A 14,473-nucleotide genomic window follows, 5' to 3' on the forward strand; every position below is an offset into this window, starting at 1 on the left:
GCTGAGCTCAGTAGTGGGTTTCACTTACCTTCGCTACGGTTCAAAACTGTGAACATGTGCGCTTGCTTTGCTGGCACGTGGGGCTTCTGCGCATGCGTAGATCATCAATGATGATGTCCAGGTGGGTAGGCAGAGCTTGCTGTCGTCCCCGCTACCGGTTCTCCCAAACCAGTAGCACCCCACCACTGGCTGAACTAAAGACTTTATGATCCTTCCTTGAAGTTACAACCATTGCAGTACCCCTGTAGTCATGTGATTATGATCTGGGACATTGGCAACTTTCTGAGTGCTTGACAACTGGTTGCCAAGCAGCCATGATCATGTAAGCAATATTTGCACAGTTTCCCTCCCAGCTTCCCCAGAAGGTCAATGGGGAAGCCGACAGGGAAGGTTGCAAGCCATTGCTGCCTGTCTAAAAGTTTCCCTCTGGGAGTTGGCTGGAAAAATTCCATGCTGAAATTCAAGCTTTGAATATACAGTGATCCCTCGGTTAGCGCGGGGGTTACGTTCCAAGACCTCCCGCGCTAACCGATTTCCGCGTTATACTGGATGCGGAAGTAAAAACACCATCTGCGCATGCGCGCCCTTTGTTCCATGGCCGCACATGCGCAGAAGGTGGAGCGACGCAAGTTCGGAGGCTGGCAATGCAATGGTGATTTTTCCGGGCTCCTCGCCGCTACCCACAGGGCAGCGCTGGCGGCAATGGCAATGGCAACCCTCCCTCCTTCCCTCCTTCCCTTCTCTCCCTCCCTCCTTCCCTCCTTCCTTCCTCTCACCGGCTTTCTTGGGGCAGCGCTGGCGGCAATGGCAATCCTCCCTCCTTCCCTTCTCTCCCTCCTTTCTCAAAAAGCACTTAAACTGTAACTGTACTGTACTGTGTAATGACAGAATAAAACCCAATCAGCAATCAGTATGACGTCATCGGGCGGGAAAAACCGTGGTGTAGGAAAAAAACCGCGGACTTATTTTTTAATTAATATTTTTTTAAAAACCGCGTTGCAGCGTTTCGCGCTAATCGAGAACGCGCAAATCGAGGGATCACTGTACAGCATTTTCAGTCAGCCCCTCAAAGTGAAGAAGACTCTGGCACTGAACTCTTTCAGTCAGCCCCAAAGATGAGAGGAAGGAGTGGCAGCTTAGATTGCTTCATGGCTTTCTGCTTAGATGTCAGTATGGAGCTTTTTTTAGCCGAGCCCCAGAGATAAGAGTGAGCCTTTCCATTAAAAGCGGGTTGGCTGAAAACACTGGTGAAATCCGGGCAGAATTTTCAGCCACAGAGGATTTTCAACCATGGAGTGGAGAGGCTTCAGAAATCTCTCGACTCTGGGGCTGGAAATCTAAGCAGGTATGAGGCCCTCATCCACCCTCCCTGGCTGATGTGTTCCCTTGCTTCCTTCCCCACCTGGTGTGGCCTGCCTGGGGCTTGAACTGCAGCTTCCCTACTGACTTGATTGTGGGAAACTTGCAGGTTAACAACCAAGGCATTCACTTAACATTGGCAACTGGAGCTATCCTGGATTGCCACCACTAACCAGTTGCATTTTATGACTGTATCTCATAGCAACTGAAATTCTGGTTCCAATTGTGGTCATAAACTGAGAACTACCTGTTATGTTACCTTCAGATATTTGAAAGGCTATTTGTGTATGTGTGCATATTCACACATGCTTATATATTCTTCAGTATGCATCATAATTCAGTCTTCACCTCATTTTCATAAATGCATTACTTTTGAGATATACAGATAGTTACTGACTTACAACAATTCATTTAGTGACTGAAGTTACAATGGCACTGAAAAAAGTGACATGACCATTTTTCACACTTGTGACATTGTAGCATCCCTATGATCACATGATTTATATTTGGGTGCTTGACAACTGACTAACACTTAGGATGGTTGCAGTATCTTGGAGCCATGTGATCAATTCCCTATTGCGACCTTCTGACAAAGTCAATGGAGAAATCAGATTCACTTAATAACTGTGTTACTAATTTAACCACTACAGTTATTCACTTAACAGATGTGTCCAAAAAAAGGCGTAAAATAGGGCAAAATTCACTTAACACATTTCTCATTAACAACAAAAACGTTGGGCTCCATTGTCATATGTTGATGACTACCTGTATAGCTTTTGGGTATAATAGATAATAAATGTGATAATAAATGTTAATACAGAATACAATCTGGTTTGATTTCTGATGCAGGGTTTTCTCCAACTAGGATAAAACAAAACGTTTTGTAAACAGAAGAAAGTCTACCATTAAGTTCATCAATAGGAGAGCCTGTATTCATCTTTCAGTTTTTAAGTATGGGTAACCCTTGCTTAAGGACTACAGTTGGAACTGGCTACTCCGTCATTAAGCAAAATGGTCACCAAGTGAAACCACAAAAGTGCTTATGATCTTACTTAAGCTTTCTTTTCCTGTATAGACCTGCAGAGGTTATAAACGTTTGGTCATAAGCTTATATTTTAATCTATGTTATAACTGTGATGGTGGCTAAACAAAGACTCTGGTCTTTATTGCATTAGTTTAAATGGTTTGCTCTTGAGCTGCCGAAATCAAGTATCCAGTTCCTTTTTTTAATGTTCCAGTTGTTAGCCTTTGCCACGTTTTATCTTTATACATTTTTCTCTCACTATTTTGTAAAAATTGACCAATACAATGCTTTCCTTTGCTGGCATTCTGTTCAGGTTTTTATTACATTACTTGGATATTGATGTTTTGTTTCCTGCCCATTCAGGCTGTTCAAATTTTTAACTTGCATCAATCCTTTTTCTTGACTCTGACACAGTCAGCCAATTTAAACATTTTTTTGACTGAGTATCTCCATTTCTATGGGTTAGGAATAATCTAGCAATATCATTACATGGATGTAGTGCAGAGTAAATAGTGCAGTCCTTCCCAAGGGCCTGAAATGGATGACAAATGGTGTTAAAATAGTGGTCCAATGTTTTAGGTTTGTACCCCAGGTATCTATAATTTATTTTCTTTTGCCATACTTATTCCTTTTGCTGTTTGCATGTCTTTGTATCTTGTGATTTTGTCCACTGTCTTCTATTCTGCTCTCTCCAGGTACTGCCACATCCACTCTGCTGATATTTTGTCTTCGTTATCAACCACTTGTTATTTATTTATTTGTTTGTTTGTTTGTTTATTTATTTATTGGATTTGTATGCCGCCCCTCTGCGGAGACTCGGGGCAGCTAACAGCAACAATAAAACAGTGTACAATAGTAATCTGATACAGTAATAATACAGTAATCTTGTTAAGTCTGGGGACAGTGGCAAGTGCTCATCATTTTGAGTTCTAAACTTCCAGAATACTTCAACTTTTTCATTTTCTATCATTTTGTGATCCCACCAACTGTTGCTTGCAGACAAATGGAATTTCTTAAAGATATTCCAATGAACTACTGTTTCTACTTTGTCATGCCATTGTTTGTAGTCAACCCATGCAATCTTGCAACAGCTAACTAAGGGGTCCACTGTGTCTTCAGCTTCTTTTCTGTCACTGCCACATTTATATGTTATATTTTGGTCACTTGGTATGCTTCAGTAAATCCTACCAATTATTTTACTATCTCCTATATAAAAAAAATAACTGCAATGTCATTGACCTGTAATTGGGACTGGACTGAAAAATCTTGAATAAACTTAAGCTTAGGTGCTATATTAAGGAAACAGTTATCTTTAATATTCCTTGATCATAGGAAACATATCATATTTTTGGAAGTATAAGACGCACCGTAGTGTTAGACACACCTTAGCTTTGGGGGAGGAAAAGGGGCGGGGATTTTGCCTAACAGTTATTCATCTGGCTAGTCCTTAACCCTGGTCAGCTTCAACACATTAGCTTGCTGGTTTTGAGGTTGGGGGTGGTGGGGGCATAAGTTTCAGCACATTAGTTTGCTCATTGGTTTTGAGGTTGGAGGGGTGGAGGTTATGCTTGTAAAGCACAGAGATTGTCAGGAAGCAGTAATTAAAAAGGCAGGCAAAGCAGAGAAGATCACTTGTGCTTGGGCTGAAAAACAGCTTCAACAGCACAGCTGATCCTAGGAGTAAGCCCCAATGATTAAAGCAGGCAAAGTGGGGAAGGGGGTAAGAGAAGGCAGCAGCTGGTCATTTTGGGCACTGCGTGAGTATTTGGAGGCTGAAAAGGCAACGTGCAAAGCCCCAAAACAAGCCATTATCAGTGGCAATCTGCAACCAGAAAGAGGACGAACAGAGGCCGAAGGGTAGGGGGTGGCGAGTGGGCAGGGCTACATTTGAGCATAAGACGCACCCAAATTTTCAGCCTCTTTTAGGAGGGGAAAAGTGCGTCTTATATTCCAAAAAATACAGTAAGTGGAAATTATATACAGTGGTACCTCTACCTAAGAACGGCTCTACTTACAAACTTTTATAGATAAGAACCGGGTGTTCAATCTTTTTTTGCCTCTTTTCAAGAACAATTTTCCACTTACAAACCGGAGCCTCCAAAACTGTAACTGGAAAAGGCAGGGAGAAGCCTCCATGGGGCCTCTCTAGGAATCTCCTGGGAGGAAACAGGGCCTCCACCCTCCCTGTGGATTCACCAATTGTACAATTATTTGCTTTTACATTGATTCCTTTGTGAAAAATTGTTTCTTACAAACTTTTCTACTTAAGAACCTGGTCACGGAACGAATTAAGTTCGTATGTAGAGGTACCATTGTACCAGCAAGCGAACTAATGATTTGCAAACATTTAACTGTTAAATAATTAAATTTTGTAAAATAACTACAAAGTTAATTTTAGCATGTTAAGCTCAGAGGTATTGTTACTGTATGGTGAAACCATGACTATTTGCAATTACAATTTCGGAACATAATAGATTTTAGAATATCTAGATTCAAAGTTACATTTTCCATAAATTCAAAAAATGAATATGTAAATTAATATTCTATATTTAAATAAGTATTCTTTGTTTATCAGAATTGCTGCAATGAATGTTGGGATAAATTGCTTTAGATACAAAGAAAAGTGCGATGCTGCAATTTGTATGAAAAGTTCAATTTCTTTGAGTCCGCAGCGACAGGCGATGGCCCAAATGCTGGCGGCACAGCGCCCCGACCCCAACCTCGCTATGCAAATGCTGACCGTGTCCCTGAGCTGGCTCCCAGTGTTCCTTATGCACAGTCCCACCACCCCAGAAACACAGCTGCAGGGGGAAGGGCAACAGCTATTGATCTGCTCAGGCACACATCACCCTCCCGGGCATCCCTCGCGCGCCCCATCTTCTCTACTTTCGCCGCTGCTGCTTCCACAAGCACACGCACGCCAAGCCGCTGGCCAGCTTGCTTGCCTGCCTGCCCACCTGCAAGGTCTTGTGGCAACCGCAAGGCAGACAGGTGAGTGAGTTGGCCAGTGCCCAGGCAGGCACATGTCCGTTTGTGGAAGCAGCAACAGCTGCAAAGGCAGAGAAGAAGCCCAGGAGGAGGGCGATATGTTCCTGAGTGGGCCGTTAGCTTTTGTCCTTCCCCCTGCAGCTGTTGCTGCTTTTCTTGGGTGGCAGGCATGCTCATGAGGAACGCTGGGAGCCGACTCAGGCACATGGGGGCAGCATTTGCTGCCCTGCCCACTCCTCCTTGCCTGGCTCGACTGGGGGAAGGCATGGTGGGGCTACCGCATCACCTGCGGTTGACTTTGCACCTCTACCATTTTTATCGAGCTACCCCAAAAAACTCCCAGACCCTAAGAAAACCCGTTGTTTCAGCCAAAATGGAGCTTGCCTCCCTCCTCCTTCACAGACCGACTCCAGCTCTGTTGGCATCACAGTCCCTTACCTTTGGTGCGCATTTATAGCTGCTCCCCCAGGCCCTTTTGGCTCTGGCGTCAGGAAATGGCTGATATCGCCTCACTTCATCCCTCTGGCTCTGGCACTCCACCACTCAGTACACCCAGATAGCTTTTGGAGGAGGCTTTCCTGAAGCCTGGGAAGGGTGAAAATGGCCCCCTCTCTCGAAGGCCAAAAATCAGCTGGCCAGTGCGCACATGCGCGCTCGACCTGACAGGGCAATGCCTCGCGTGCCCTTGGATATGGATACGCATGCCATAGGTTAGCCATCACAGGACTATGTTATCAATTATTCCCTGTTAGGAACACTTTTCAGAAATACTGTTATAATTAATCAATGTGAAATTTTAATATTTAAATATAACAGTCTCTTACAGTGAAAATATCTGTAGAATAAATACAACTCATCCAAACCCAAGTACAGTAATCTCTTGCTACTTATTTATTTATTTATTTATTTTATTCTTTGTCCAATATGCAGTACATATGAAAGAGAATAGACATTAAGTAATGTATATAAAGATAGGAAGTAAAGAAGAAGAGAAGTAGATAGGAAGAGAATATACATAAAGGAGAGAATATATAAGATAAAAGGGATAAGGAAAGACAATTGGACAGGGGACGATAGGCACATCAGTGCTCTTATGTACGCCCCTTACTGGCCTCTTAGGAACCTGGAGAGGTCAATCGTGGAGAGTCTTAGGGAGAAATGTTGGGGGTTAGGGGTTGACACTATTGAGTCTGGTAATGAGTTCCACGCTTCGACAATTCGATTGTTAAAGTCATATTTTTTACAGTCAAGTTTGGAGCGATTAATATTAAGTTTGAATCTGTTGTGTGCTCTTGTGTTGTTGCTGTTGAAGCTGAAGTAGTCGTTGACCGGAAGGACGTTGCAGCGTATGATCTTGTGGGCAATACTCAAATCGTGTTTTAGGCGTCGTAGTTCTAAGCTTTCAAGGCCCAGGATAGTTAGTCTATTTTCATACTTCGCGGTTCATCTTTTGTGGATTCGCTACTTCACGAGTTTTCAAAGGGGACTTAAATCCATTAAATCCATTGAAAATTTTCAATCCATTAAAAATTCATAAAATTCTTCTACAGTGCTACAGTACTACTGTACTCTCTTAAAGAAACTGATAGGATATTACATGTAGTTCCAGCTGAGAAACATTATAGAATGACTGTTTAATGCAAAGGGTGGGTTTTAAAAGTCCAAATACTCGTTAAATACATAAAAAAATATATTTTCCCCTACTTCACAGAAATTGGTTTTTCACAGGTGGTCTTGGAACTCATCCCCCGCGAAAAATGAGGGATCACTGTAGTTTTGTTTATATCCCCCATTATATCTATAGGGATGATATTTTCACACTTTAAAAAACTTATAAAATTGATGGGGGCTTTGAAGAGTGTTCGTAAACTTCAGATCGTGCAGAATGCGGCTGCGAGAGCAATCGTGGGCCTCCCCAGATAAGCCCATGTCTCAACAACACTCCACGGCCTGCACTGGCTGCCAATCAATTTCTGGTCACAATTCAAAGTGTTAGTTATGACCTACAAAGCCCTACATGGCATCGGACCAGAATACCTCCGAGACCGCCTTCTGCTGCACGAATCCCAGCGGCTGATTAGGTCCCACGAGTTGGCCTTCTCCGGGTCCCGTCGACTAACAATGTCGTCTGGCGGGACCCAGGGGGAGAGCCTTCTCTGTGGCGGCGCTGGCCCTCTGAAATCAACACCCCCCAGAGATTAGGACTGCCCCCACCCTCCTTGCCTTTCGTAAGTTATTAAAAACTCATCTTTGCCGCCAGACATGGGGAAACTAACACACACACCAATTGTCAAGGCTGGTGTATGGTTTGGTTGTGTGATTATTTAATTTCATTGGAAGGGTTTTAAATTGGATTTTAAAATTGGATTTGTACACTGTTTATGTTGTTGTGAACCGCCCTGAGTCCTCGGAGAGGGACGGCATACAAATCTAATAAATTACTATTGTTGTTGTTGTTGTTGTTGTTATTGTAGTATAATGTGTTCAGAGAAGAGTTAGTTGATAAGAATTTAGAACATACACTTCTCCCTTCCTCCCCAGATGCTTAGCAGATATTTTATTAAAAAGCCACCTGCTTTGTACCATATTGGTCTGCATTTACGTCTAAATACAGTTTTTAGTTTATATGCTTCCATTTTCTTTTAAAGTTGGCCCTTAAATTATTTAGAAAACTAAGAGGACCTACTGTTAGCAGAATAAAATTTGATACATTAATAAAATGAAAATTGAAATTATGATATTTGGGGCAAATTTATCTGTGTTTTTTTACCTTTTTATTGCCTATATCATGATGCAAGTTTATAAACTTCATAAAGATAATACCTTTATGATGCTTTAATTCTTACATGACTTGTCAGTTGTTTACCTCTGTGTTTTGTTTTTTTCCATTTTGAGTGTACTGTGTATTTGAAAACATGCTATTGCTATTCCAGCTTAGCAGGATACTTTAGGGCACACCCTTCAAGAGTCATTGATAGAATCATGGCACAGTAGTAGACTCAAAAGAATTTCAAAATCTCCTTTAAGATTCAGGTTATTGCTGTTCTGGCATTTCAGCCATAGGCTGTATGCAGTGATGGATATAAATATGGAAAAAAGATAAGGAAAAATAAAAATACATTATTTTTTTCCTCATTGAGCATACTTGATATTATGTTAACCAAATTGATTTATATTGTGAATCTGATTATTTCCTAGAAGACGTTCTGAAAAGATTAAATCATGGCAACTGAATAAAGTTTATTGGTCCAGTTGTCATGAAATACTTTTGGCCCGGGTGATTGAGTCTTCATTTACATATCCGCAGAACACTGTTAATTATTTAAATAATTATTAGGAAGATCTCATTTAATTTTAATAAATTCCTGTCTGATATTTTCACTCAATTATACCTTTTTCTTATAGAGAATCATAGGCTAGAAATAATTGATTTTTAATCTTAGCAGTTTCCCCATCTCATTCCAAAGTTGTAAACTAGAATGTATACAGACAACTCTATACATTTAATTTAGCAAATGGGTTATTATAGATTTTCAAAAAATTAAAGGTGGATTTTTAAAAATAAACTAACATTTTGATTAATTTTGTTAACATAAATAATTTTCACTCAAATAATTTTTATGTTTTCCAGGAAATGACACTTTTGCTCTTATCATTACTATGTTCTTGATCACTGGTTTATTGAAATTAAATTTCATATTTTCTGATATTTCTTATACTTCTAGGCACCAGAAAATTTGTATTAGAAATAATAGCTAGATATGATTTAGTATGTACATTATTAACTTTACATGTTTTTATGTTTGTAACATGAATTTATAGTGTTTGGTTTTATGTCTCCTTACAGAGGTGCTATGAACACAAACAGTACAGGAATGGCCTGAAATTTTGCAAACAAATACTTTCTAACCCAAAGTTTGCAGAACATGGGGGTAAGTTTTCAGATTTCTGCATAATACTTAGAACTGTTGCTAAATTAGATTCTGAAACTAATATAATACTGCTATTATGTTTTATCCTGAAAGTTCAGCAAACATAAACAATATTTTAATATATTTATACTGTCACTCAATTTAAACATTTAATAAAAAGAGGGTAGCCATATGCATAACCACCATTTTATACTACCCATCAACACCCACCTAAATATAAATGTAAGGGTTGATATGCGGCATAATCATAAATATAAATGTTAGATTAATTTTAAAAGCTTATCTGATTTTGAGGAAGGACAAAAAATGGTTACTTTTAAATGTATAAATTCCAGACATGCAGCTGTGCTAGAGAAGATGGTATAGAAATAAAAGTATGTGATTATTGATTAATAATAATGTTTTTCTTCTCTAGTTCAGCTTTCATTTTAGAAAGGGAAAATACAAATCACAGATTAAAGAACAAATCACAAATAGTTTCTATAATAAGAGATTTGATTTAGATTTGTGGTATACTTTTATAAAATATGTTTTTATGTTTAGAGATATGATATTATGTATTCTTACTGTGATATCAATAAATTGATGATGCATAAAATTTTATTAATGTACATCATTTGTTAGGTGCCATTTTTGGAATCTAAGTAGCTCTGTTTAAAAATAATTTATTTAAACAAGTTGAAAATATTTTCTTAAGAACAATATTTTGTTTTGAGCGAAGGAAATAAAGTTATTTTATTTCCTGCTTACACATCAAATAAATATTTAACAGATAGCTTAAAATTTAGAATCTGCTGATAGTGATTTCTAAATAGAAAATGTATTTATCATTTATCTCTGTGTCTGTTTTAGAAACCTTGGCTATGAAAGGACTGACATTAAACTGCTTAGGTAAAAAAGAGGAGGCATATGAACTGGTTCGAAGGGGGCTAAGAAATGATTTGAGGAGCCATGTCTGTATCCTTTTCAAGTTATAGATTCAATTTGCAAAATAAATTGTGCTATTCTTCTTACATTGAAGAATTAAAATACGGTATGATCTTCCAGAAAAGCAAAGCAATTGTTGGGTGGAGAAATGGTGCTAGAACACATTGATAGGGACCATAACATTAGTGTAAATGGGAAAGCGAGAAAATAGGGAGATCATCTTAGTTCTATCTTTTTTCTGGACAATTACTTCCTTTTAATTTGTTTTACCGCTACAGTTAGTTCTCAGTTTTCAACCATATTGGAAACAGAGCTACCATTGTTAAGCAGTACTGTTATTAAGTGAGTTATGTCCCACTTTACAATATTTTGGGCGTACTTATTAAGTGAATCTGGCTTCCCCCATTGATTTTACTTATTGGACCACATCCCTCTCAGGTTCTGTTCTGCTCTACTCTAATCTAATCTACTCAGTCTTCTGGTCATTACAGAGTTCCAAAATACACACCTCCATTGTTTTCCTGTTCTACCATACCCCATACCTTTATCAGTGTTGCTGTACTGATGCAAATGGGAGGCGAAGAAGGTAGCACAGGTGCCTGATATTTTGCTAAGCAGATGGCTTTTCCATAGAGATACATAGAAAACTGACGGCAGAAAAAGACCTCATGGTCCATCTAGTCTGCCCTTTTACTATTTCCTGTATTTTATCTTAGGATGGATATATGTTTATCCCAGGCATGTTTAAATTCAGTTACTGTGGATTTACCAACCACGTCTGCTGGAAGTTTGTTCCAAGGATCTACTACTCTTTCAGTAAAATAATATTTTCTCACGTTGCTTTTGATCTTTCCCCCAACTAACTTCAGATTGTGTCCCCTTGTTCTTGTGTTCACTTTCCTATTAAAAACACTTCCCTCCTGAACCTTATTTAACCCCTTAACATATTTAAATGTTTCGATCATGTCCCCCCTTTTCCTTCTGTCCTCCAAACTATACAGATTGAGTTCATTAAGTCTTTCGTGATACGTTTTATGCTTAAGACCTTCCACCATTCTTGGACCCGTTCAACTTTGTCAATATCTTTTTGTAGGTGAGGTCTCCAGAACTGAACACAGTATTCCAAATGTGGTCTCATCAGCGCTCTATATAAGGGGATCACAATCTCCCTCTTCCTGCTTGTTATACCTCTAGCTATCAGCCAAGCATCCTACTTGCTTTCCCTACCGCCCGACCACACTGCTCACCCATTTTGAGACTGTCAGAAATCACTACCCCTAAATCCTTCTCTTCTGAAGCTTTTGCTAACACAGAACTGCTAATGCAATACTCAGATTGAGGATTCCTTTTCCCCATGTGAATTATTTTACGTTTTGTTATATTGTGTTTTGTTTTTTATTTTGGCTGAAAATGAGTTCAGTCACTTCTTGTAATTTCTTCAAAATGTAAGTCCTTAACTGAGCATCCAGGCTGGCATGTCTATGGTCTTCTTCAGAGATCAGACAAGAAATATGACGAAGCCATCAAATGTTATAGAAATGCACTGAAATGGGATAAGGACAATCTCCAAATCTTGAGGGACCTTTCACTGCTACAGATTCAAATGAGAGATCTAGAAGGTTACAGGGTAAGTGAAGAGTAAGCTTCAAGAACATTTTATAGGTTTCATAACAATTGGATTTACTTATTTGTTTACTTACTCATCCACTCAGCCAACAATCATATTTACCAGTCATATTTACATTGTCAACCACCTCATAGGATTGTGACTTTATTCTTTAAATAAGATGCAAGGAAATTTTAAATAGAATTCTTGATTCAGTGGGACAGGAGAACCCTGTTACAGAATCCAGAATGAGATTTGATTATATAAATGTATGCATAATTTAGCATCTGCACACACACAAAAATAGAACTTTAACACAAAAATGCCTGTTTAGTTTCTATTTCTCCATTAAAGGAGCTTATGTTCTGATTCCAGAGAATAATTTGTCAAGGGCTCTAATTGTTATACACATAACATAACAACTGGTTGTTTAATGACCTTCAAAATTACAGTGGACTTCAAAAACACTATTTACAGTCTATAATCAAAGTTACAGTTGCTGTGCCAACACACATGTAGTCGTGTGATTGAATTTTGTGTGCTTGGCAACTGGCTCACATTCATGAATGGTTTCAGCATCCTGCAATTTGTATCATTTTTTGACGTTTTCCAGCAGAAAAAGAGTTTAAAGAGGGTTTTTTTTAAAAAACCCACAACACCCATTGTAGGATGTTTTTCATTCAGTTCACAGGATGACCCACTTAACAATTGCAATGACTTAAGACCAAAACTTTGGGCTCAATTATGATCATAAATCAAGCAATCCTTTGACAAGTAGTCCTCAGCATATTATTATTATTATTTTTTATTATTATTTATTAGATTTGTATGCCGCCCCTTTCCATAGACTCGGGGCGGCTCACAACACAATAAAAACAGTTCATGACAAATCTAATAATTTACAATTTAAAATATTTTAAAAAACCCATTATTAAGCAGACATACATACAAGCATACCATACATAAATTGTATAGGCCCGGGGGAGATATCTCAGTTCCCCCATGCCTGACGACAAAGGTGGGTTTTAAGGAGTATATATCATTATTTCAGCAGTTGTTCAAAATTACAATGGTGCTGAAAAAATTGTGGCTATTGTCGATTTTTGGCTATCCTAGTACCCAGTGGTCACATGATTGTGATCCGGACATTTGACAACTGGTTTACACTAGTAACAGTTGCAGCACCCTGTAATCACGTGATTGGCATTTGCAACCTTCCCTGCTGGCTTCTCCATAAAATCAGTGGCAGGCCAGCAGGAAGAGTTGCAACTCATTTGGAGTAAATCTCCCCCCCACACATCCTGCCCCAGCTACTCTGCACTGAGACCAGCCACTCAGGTACCCTATCCATCTTTCACATCCCTTCCTGACCCATACTTCTTGCATATCTTCTTGTACTCTCTCCCTTGCACATTCACACACTATTCTTGACTCTCCCTTGTACAACTTCTTCAACCTATCTTTGCACATATACTATCCCCTCCCCAGCAGCAGCCACCTGCATGCCTGTCCACCTGCTTGTTATCTACCTTGCAATTGCATTGCCGTCACTAAGTGGTGCAGTCATTCTTCATGGTCTCATTGTTTAGCATAGGGAATTCTAGTCCCAATTCCTGTTATAAGTTGAAGACCACCATTTTAAAGACTGCGTATGCATTGATTGTCTTTCACATGCAAATGGGGGTCTTATTTTACTCCCAACTCAACTTCAACTTATTTTACTCCCAACTTCGTACCTCGTGATACAAACCCCTCGTCTTACGAACTTTTTGAGATACGAACCCGGGGTTCGGAATTTTTGTGCCTCTTCTTACGAACTGTGCCTTATGAGCCTGCTGCCATGAACGCCAAACCCAGAAGTTGGGCAAAAGTTCGGATTCGGGAGGCCGCCGAGAAGCACTACCGCCCGGCTGTCACCTTTTGAAATAGCCAGGGGGCTTCTTGGCATTCTCCCGGCCGAAATGTGGACTCCAGGAAGGACGTCTTCGTGACGTCAAAGCTCCGCCCATGGAATTCCCTATTGAAATTCCCCACCTCCATTTCAGCCTCCCCACCAGCCGACAGCTCAGTGACTCTTCTGCAAAGGTGACAGCTGGCGGCGGCGCTTCTCGGCAGCCTCCTGAACACCGAACCCGAACATTTGCCGAACTTCTGGGTTCGACGTTCAGGAGAACGTCGAGAAGCCCCCGAGCTGTTTCAAAAGGTGACAGCCAGGCAGCGGCGCTTCTCGGCGGCCACCCAAACCCGAACTTTTGCCGAACCTTTTGGGTTTGGTGTTCAAGAGAATGCCGAGAAGCACCCGGCTGTTTCAAAAGGTGACTGCCGAGCGGCGGTGCCCAGTGGAGCGCTGTTTTTGCAGGTTTTTTTCCTTGCACGCATTAATCCATTTTACATTGTTTCCTATGGGAAACATTGTTTCGTCTTACGAACTTTTTGTCTTAGGAACCTCCGCCTGGAACCAATTAAGTTCGTAAGACAAGGTATCACTGTATGTCTAAAGTGATACTCTTCCCAAATCTACAAAGATGTCCATATACAAAATCATCAATATATATTCATTGGCAGATAGGATAAGTCTATCCTATTACAGCAACATAACTTTGCATTCAAATATCTAATACTTCCATCAGAAAATTA

At 39.9% G+C, this 14,473-nt stretch overlaps 1 protein-coding gene across 1 annotated transcript in view; it reads left to right on the forward strand.

The window, feature by feature from the left end:
- NAA15 (N-alpha-acetyltransferase 15, NatA auxiliary subunit) overlaps nucleotides 1-14,473 on the forward strand; it is a 52,714-nt gene that overhangs the window by 3,192 nt on the left and 35,049 nt on the right. Inside the window, exons 2-4 of the mRNA XM_070757731.1 lie at nucleotides 9,219-9,303; nucleotides 10,156-10,260; nucleotides 11,700-11,857. Of these exons, the coding sequence (XP_070613832.1) occupies nucleotides 9,219-9,303; nucleotides 10,156-10,260; nucleotides 11,700-11,857 (348 nt within the window). The remainder of the gene's footprint in view (nucleotides 1-9,218; nucleotides 9,304-10,155; nucleotides 10,261-11,699; nucleotides 11,858-14,473) is intronic.

This window comes from Erythrolamprus reginae, chromosome 7, assembly GCF_031021105.1.
Source record: "Erythrolamprus reginae isolate rEryReg1 chromosome 7, rEryReg1.hap1, whole genome shotgun sequence".
NCBI classification, from domain to species: Eukaryota; Metazoa; Chordata; class Lepidosauria; order Squamata; family Dipsadidae; genus Erythrolamprus; species Erythrolamprus reginae.